The sequence below is a fragment of the Phyllostomus discolor genome, chromosome 5, assembly GCF_004126475.2.
Source record: "Phyllostomus discolor isolate MPI-MPIP mPhyDis1 chromosome 5, mPhyDis1.pri.v3, whole genome shotgun sequence".
Taxonomy (NCBI): Eukaryota; Metazoa; Chordata; class Mammalia; order Chiroptera; family Phyllostomidae; genus Phyllostomus; species Phyllostomus discolor.
The window spans coordinates 152,044,615-152,052,525 of NC_040907.2; the positions used below are offsets into that span (position 1 = coordinate 152,044,615).

The following is a 7,911-nucleotide window of genomic DNA, read 5'->3' on the forward strand; positions in this document are numbered from 1 at the left end:
GCCCCCTCTGCCTCTTCCTTCCAGATCACACGGCAGCAGTACCAGAATGCACTCACCGCCTGCCACATGGACAGCTCACCCCAGTCCCCCGACATGGAGGCCTTCGCTGATGGAGACTCCACCAAGGCCCCCACGATCCGGGGCACGCCCCAAACCCCCAAGGATGACCCTGCTGTCACCCTCCTGAACAACAGGAACAGCCTGCCGTGTAAGTCAGTCAGGCGGGTGGGCTGGGCCGCCTTTGGGTGGGGGCAGCCCTGCCTTCCTCCTCAGAGCTGTCCAGAGCTGCTGTCTTGTCCTCATGGAGCCCCAGGCCTTCTCCAAAGCAGAGTGGTGACACTCGTGTGCTCCTCAGGCAGCCACTCAGATGGGCTGAGAAGCCCCGGCGAGGTCGTGTACCTGCGGATGGAGGAGATGACCTTCACCCAGGAGGATGTGACAGACTTCGAGGACCACAGCACGCAGCAGCTCTCTCTGTCTCCTGCAGCGGTTCCCGCAAGAGCAGGTCAGGCAGGGAAACAGGGCTCGGAGCAGCATGGAGGTCATCGCCGTCAGGCACTGGGTGAGGGGAGCCTGGGGCCCCGGCCCCTGTGTAGTAGGTCCCAGCTCTTAACACCACCAGGGAAGGAAACTGTCATCTACTAAGTAATCACTATGCATCCGACCCAACCTGATTCATTCTCCTGGGAAGGCAGTGTGTAGGGCAGTGTTAAGAGCCAGGCTTCCACCTGGGTTCAGAGCCTGGCTCCTTCACTTAGGAGCTATGCAATTTTAGGCAAGTTACTGTGACTGAAGGTTCAGTTTCCTTGTCTAAATAGGTAAGTTTCTTTACGTTAAAAAAAATACAAATCATGGGAACTAGCTCATAAAGTAGGTTTGAGCACAGACGAGATAACATACAGAGGGGGCACATCCCAGTGCTTGGTACCACGCTCTCTAAATATTACGCAGTGATTGTCAGACCTGCTTTACACATCAAGACATGGAAGTCTGCCAGCACTCATTGCCAGGGCCCTTCCCTTCCTCTGAGGCCCAGAGACCAGAAGTAACCTTAGGACTTGTCCTGAAGTCTGAAATCATGTCACCTCCCTCCGGGACACTGGATGCCCCTGACTTGACATGGTGCTGCTCCAAGCTCCCAGTGTCCCAGCAGTCCTGAGATCCCCCTGTTCTTGCCCGAGATACACTCCCCCAAGCTTTCAGCAGCCCTTGGTACCCACTCCCCAGGTTAGCAGTTACCCCGCCTGACCTTTGTTTGAGATCTGCCCTAGGCCATAGTCTGAGACCCCTCAAGTTCAGAGCAATGACCTGACAAGTGCTCATAGATTTTCAAAGTCAGGGAGACAAGATGTATCAAACTGTAGCTAATGCAGCAAATCTGGGACATACGTAATCACTGGCCCAGGACCCAAATTTAGAACTGATGTTCTGTTTCTCCCACACACACTGAGTTTAGTAGCTAAAATGTGTAGCAAGAAATTGTATCAAAGGAATGAGAATGGAGGAGATGGGATAGTCTTTGGAGATTATCTAATCCATCCTCCTCAGTGACACAGAAGGACCCTGAGACCTGGAGAAGGGAAATGGACCGTCCATATACTGCATTAGAGGAGGCTCAGCCTCCTGGCTGAGTGCAGTGCAGTTCCCACCATACTACTTCACCTCCTGTTTAGGCTCTTCCTGCATTGGCAGTAGGAGCCTGGGCCCCTTCCTGGCTGAGATTTCTGACTTCTCACTGGGTTCAGGGGGAGAAAGCCTGACATGCACTTAATTGTTACTGAGCCCTGTGATTTCCCAGGGACGGTTCAAACAGAGGAAGGAAACATCCCCACCTGTCCTCAGATGTGCTTTTTGTCTGGCAAAGATGCCGAGTAGAGAACATCTTGTTCTCTCTTTCCTTTGCCAGACTTTGAATACTTGATTCTGATTCCTGTTCTGTCCTTTTGTTCCTTCTGTGGCACTAAAGTGCCCCTTGCTAAATAAAGGCTTCCTGGGCATCCCTCCCTTGTTAGGGCCCCTGCTGACTTAGCTCTGGTTTTGCACTTGCACCTGCTAAGAAACATCAATCAGAATCATTCCACTTAGATCCCTGGATGTGTAGGTTGGAAAAACCTGTGTCCTTTTTTCTGTCCTCTCAGTATCAGATAGTGAATGTTGCAATATCATCCTGGATACAGAGACCAGCCCCTGCAGTAGCGATTTTGAGGAAACTGTGGGCAAGAAGCTGCTGAGAACCTTAAGTGAGTAGTTCTTCATCAAGATGAAAGCCACCCACCAGCTGGTTAGTAGAGAAAGCATGTTAGGATGTTACTCATGGAGGAGAAACCATTGGCTCCTTTTGGGAACCCTAACAAGGTTCAGTCATGGAAATCCATCATAGGGCTTCAGCCGGTACCTCACCCTTGATAATGTGGGGATTTGTCCTATTCAAGTGACGGTTATCTAAGACAGAGATCTGCAAACCATGGCCCTGGGCCCACCCTGACCACCCCCCTGCCTGTTCTTCTAAATGAAGACTTAATTGGATCATAGACAGACCCATTTGTTACTTATGGCCACAGTGGCAGAGTTCAATAATTGCAAAATGGATCATAAGGCCTGCAAAACCTATCTGGTTTTTTCAGATAGTAAAAAACCAGTATTTACTACCTGGTCCTTTAAAGACATTTATGTCCAGGAGACTGATCAGAAAGGAGAGCAGTGTCTACCAAGGAAGGAAGTCAGTGGCAGAAGAAAGGTAAAAATGCTCTTTCTAAAAACAGCAGAGCTGGGAATAGATTGCCCTTCCACCCCACCCGCCCAGTGCAAGCAGAGCATCAGAGCTAGAGAGTGTAGGTCCCTGGGGATGGTGCCCAGCTGTACCCACCACCATGGCTCATGCATGGGACAGCAAAGGTGTGAGGCCAATCCTTTGTCAGAGGCTAGGTGGTCGGTTGGGGTGAGGATGGGAAAGGCATGATCCCAAGCATTACATGGGCCTTCCTCAGTTCTCTCCAGGAAAGTTCCATGCCATTGGCACTAGCCTGGAGTTGGGGCTTTTTAGAGCTGTCATCTCAGGTGGAAGGGGCATCCTCATCCTTCAGGATGTAAACATGCTGATATCAGCACCAGGCAGGACACAAGGCAGACTCCTTCCTGCCAGACTATCTCCATTTCCGCTTCTGTTGTGAAGAAGAGTATGAATGTCTTCCCAGTCTTACAGAGTGATCCTCACAAACTGTGTTTTTCAGGTGGTCGAAAAGGGAAGAGGTCACCCGATGGAGAGAGAGACTCTGAGGAGAACTCCAATTTAACACCTCTGATCACATGACAGGGGCAGACATGGTTTGCTGAGTGCGTGAGATTCCAGAGCTTTGGGGGAGAACCCACCCTCCCATCATCTGCGTCTCCCAAGGCCTCCCACAGGTGACAGAGCGCACTGCTTCCCCTACCACCTCTTCACCCCTACCCGTCCGTTGGGCAGACTTTCCCTCGTTGCCTCCAGTTTGACTCAGAACCTTGCTGTGGCCACAGTGGGAGGAGGTGACTCCAGTGGAACATGCTAGAAATGGTCTTGTCCACAGCACAGTCTGGGACTGGAGAAGACATGACCCCAAGCTGACATTGCCACTCGGGGACCTTTGATGCCCCTTTTGTTCTTTGAGATCCCCTGATGTCATATTTCATGCTTAGCTTAGCTCAGAAGTGCCACTGACAAGACAGTCACGGAGGAGGCCGGAGTAGCAGGTATGCAAGTTAGTTCAGAAGAACTAATGCACCAAGAATTCCTCCAGAACTTGGAGGCAGTGGGATCATCCATGTTGGCATGTAAGGCCACAGTACAGAAAACTGTCGGTGGCGGGTTCCCTGTCAGATAGGGTTCCAGCAGCCCTGAGAAGTATGTCTCGGCTGGAATGGAAAGAATGTGAAGTGGAACCTCAAGTCACTAATTTTCCCAGGGACACATCTGCTTTGACTTCCCCTCGCCAGTTATCAATCCATCAATAAATCGGCTCTGGGAGAGGAACAGGGAGCAGAGACACCCAGTTGGGAGCCAGAGATGGAACTTCAGGTGTTAAGTTCAAATAGAAGTAGAATATATATGGAAAAATTCTAAGCTATTGAAGCAAGTTCAGCCATGACAAACCAAAGAGTGCCCCGGTCGGCCAAGAAGGACGCAAGCTCTCGTGGGACTTCAGTGTGCATCACACAGGAACAGTGAAGAGTCTCTCTTTTTCATCCGTTCCCCCCACCCCTACCCCTTACTATACCCCAGCAGGTCAGCCATGTGTACTTTAATCCAAGAACATGTTAGATCTCTGGTTTTCTTCCTGGATGTGGGGGCAGATGCAGTTCCAAGCATAACCATCAGATGGCAGGATGACCACACATACCTACTTGAGTAAAAAAAAAACGTTCTACTCTGGACTCAAAGCCAGCCTTAGGGAAAAGGTGGACGTGAAGGTTGTCTTTGGGACATCTGTGTCCCTTTCTGATCTAGCTCCCTGATCCAGTGCTGCCTATTGAATCTCCAGAACATTCCCTAATGTTCTTTTCTTTGGGGTAGACCACCAGGCTTACCTCCCCTTCCTCCACAATCAGGACATTCCCATGTCTTCACCCATTCCATCAATAATCACATGGGCTGAGGAATCATAATAATTCCTCTGGGTTACTTGCAGCTCAAAAGAAAATGCTTACCCACAGGAACCTTTAACTCAGGAGTTCTTAACTTGGGGTCCATCACCCCAAGGGGTCCATTGTTGGACTTCAGAGGGTCCATGAAATTTGTAACAGTAGGAATTTAGTGTATGTGTTCTTATGCGTGTTTTCAGGAGGGCTAAAGCTTTCATAAGTTTCTCCAAGGTCTCAGGCCCACAAAGGGTTAAAAACCCCTATTTTAACTGAAAGTGGAACTTTCAGCCCAAGGTTTCTGCAATGCAGAGTGAACTGTGGCGGTTTGAGACAGATTTTTAGTAGTAAGTGGTCTTCGCAAGTGTCCTTGAAATCAGTGGGGAAAGCTGGCACCCACCAAGGAGTGGTCCTCAGAAATTCTTGGCACACCCTAGGCTGTGCACAACCTACACCCCACATAACTTCATCCCCCTCTTCCCCGCCAAACAAGAGCAGCTCTTGCAGCCAGGAGCTTGTGAAAGTAGACTCTCCAGCTGGGGATGCCTTCTCCAGCCGTGTATTATTGACTTCACATCCCTTGCCTGGCCCTACCTGAGGCTCAGCAGTGCATGACTTCTCGTAGACAGTTCCACAGCTACCACCCACCTCCAACACCTAGTCTCACCTGGTAGGAATAGGCAGTGTCAAGCCCCCCTCCCCCTCCCTCGTGCTGACTGCCTGGGGCCCAAACCAGCAAACTGTAAATTTCAAGCAAGAAATGTCATCATGCATTCTTCTTGCCTGGCTGGCCACTGGCTGAAGGAGGCCTGTCTGGCTAGTTTTCCCTACATTACCACTCAGGCCACCACTATCGCATTACATCCAGCCCTTTGCAAATCCCTACGGAGCCTGTCACCACTCCCTTCCCTATTCCCCAACTGCACCACCCCAAATTTTCTTCAGGTTAAAAAAGTTAAAAAAAAAAGAGGATTGTAATTTTAAAATAAAGCATCTATGAAGGCTTCATGAATTGTAAATAATTTTTAAATAAAATGAAAAGGCTTTTCCTGAAATGTGACTGTTTTTCTTGCCCCTGAATCTCAGAGTTCTGGAGTGGTTTTATTTGAGATACAGGTTGGATGGAGCGCACATCTGATGACCTCACCTGGGGTCCACCTGCCTGAAGAGGCTTGTTCTGAAGACCAGGTGTGAGACTGCAGTTAAGGTTACAGCAAAGTGCTGGTGCTCTGCTTTGGAAAGCCAGATGGGTAAGATTTTGCAAGAGCAAATGCCAGAAATGGGAAGTAAAACCCAAATGAGAAGAAGCCAGAATGTGAATGAGGGCAAGAAAGAAGCACTAAGACAATATTTTGTTAAACCCATGTGATGCATGACACACTGGTAGGCACTTTTCAAGTTCAAGGTCTTGGGGGCCAGACCCAGCCTAGCCCTTGACACCACGTGCTAGTCACAATGGCTTGCTTTTGCAGACTATTTGGAGAGAGGCTGCAGTGGTGAGACTCCAACAGTTTTCCACCAAAGGCTGGGGAAAGGAACAGGGCGGGTGAGCCGAGCTAATTGGTCAGTTTTAAACCAATGCAGCAGGGAGGGAACAGCCAGGCCTGTGGGAAGGTGTGTTGGGTAACATTTAACATCTTTGTTGTGGAAGGAGCCTGGGATTTGACACCTGCGGCCAATCTCAAACCAGAACCCAGGACAATTAGCGGCCTATGCCAGGACAACTTAAGATTTTTCCCAGGAGCCTCCATAAAAGCTCTTAACTTCATTAACAGTAAAAAAATAATCGACAGTAACAACTATTTTGCTGAGGGCTTTATGTGTAAGTCTTGTGCTGAGTATCCATTCGCTCATCTCTTTCTCAAAAACGACCCTGTGAAGGTCTTAGTCTGTTTTTAGTCGCAAAGTGGGCTATGAGCATTCAGGTGACTTGGTCAAGGTCACACAGCCAGGAAGTAGTAGGGCCTGGAGGAGTGCCGTCTGCGAGAGCAGGCAACATTTGTGAAACCATCGTATCTCCGAAGCTCACAGTGCACGGCTGCATGTGGAAGGCCCTGAAAAGTCCTGCGGCAAAGAGCCTACCCTAACTTACTAAGCGCCGTGGTTCCCAAACTTACCAAGAGCGCTTTGTTCATGGGGACACATGGGGAAACACTGACCAAAACGTGCATAAGAGAATGAAGAAGGCCGAACTCCCATCGAGACTAAGGCTTTTTCTTAAGCACTAAAAACATTTTAGCATGTTGGTAGAGGTACTTTGGTTTAAAGAAATATTTTTTAACCATTTCTTATTTAGCTACTCTCCCTCCACAAAGAGAAAAATTAAATTTTCCCTTACAAGAGAAATTAAATACCAAGAAATAAGATTTTGTCCAATGGGACTGCATTGGAGGGCCACAAACCATTTTGATATCTTAGACGTTTTTTGCCCCCCACCCCCGGCAGGTAATATCCTCGTTGAGAGATTTCAACCCTGGTTTAAAACTATGCTTTGGGAATGGGAGATTGACAGGTGAAATCATTCTACTCTTTTTTTGCCTGTCTTCCCTTCTTCATGACAAGCATCTTTCAGTAGGAAGAACACACCCTGATAGGAAGGAAATGGAATGGAAGGTAACAAGGAGTGAAGTGTGAGGTCAAGTCATCACTGTTTAAAAAAACTTTCAAAAAACGTATTGGGATGACATTGGTTAATAAAACTATATAGTTTTCAGATGTACAATTCCTTATTATCTGTATATTGTATTGTACGTTCACCAAAGTCAAGTCTCCTTCCATCACCATTTACATTTCATCACTTTAAATCCATTCTCATCACCAGCCCAATCGCACACTAGCAGAGTTCTCTGAAGGACCCAGTGGGATGGTGAGGGACTTGGAAACCATATTCTGTTTAGGAACACTGAAAAATGGGGGGAGGGGGCTTCACATAGAAGGGCAACAACTAGAAATAACAACTGCTACTTCAAATATTTAAAAGGTCATCAACTAGAAGTGCCAGTGGACTTAATGTCTGTGGTTTAAAGGAAAGGAGGAAGGAGACCAGGGAAGTAGAATAAACAGATCAAGTTCTGGACCAAGGTAAACAACCTCTTCAATTACGGTGCTCCATCCATAGAATGGGGATGCTTCACCAAGTGTTAAGAGTCCACCACCACCACCCCCGTCCCCAGGTGAAAATGGTAAGTCAGGGACAGCATGGAAGAGACTGTAACACTTGGGGACAGAGGTTGTAGTTGACTTTGAAGATCCCAATTACCCCTAAAGACTGATTTTCTAACAACTCAAAGGTATCCTAGA

The 7,911-nt window shown here is 48.3% G+C and overlaps 1 protein-coding gene across 4 annotated transcripts in view; it reads left to right on the plus strand.

The window, feature by feature from the left end:
* The window catches only part of CNNM1 (cyclin and CBS domain divalent metal cation transport mediator 1), a 48,859-nt gene extending 43,291 nt beyond the window's left edge, over positions 1-5,568 (plus strand). For 2 of the 4 annotated variants that reach the window (XM_028512478.2, XM_028512479.2), the window contains 4 exons: positions 25-208; positions 356-505; positions 2,139-2,240; positions 3,231-5,568. In XM_028512478.2, the coding sequence (XP_028368279.1) occupies positions 25-208; positions 356-505; positions 2,139-2,240; positions 3,231-3,310 (516 nt within the window). In that variant the 3' untranslated portion in view covers positions 3,311-5,568. The remainder of the gene's footprint in view (positions 1-24; positions 209-355; positions 506-2,138; positions 2,241-3,230) is intronic. The other 2 variants (XM_036027131.1, XM_036027132.1) reach the window with 1 other exon arrangement.
* Positions 5,569-7,911: the final 2,343 nt, after the last annotated feature.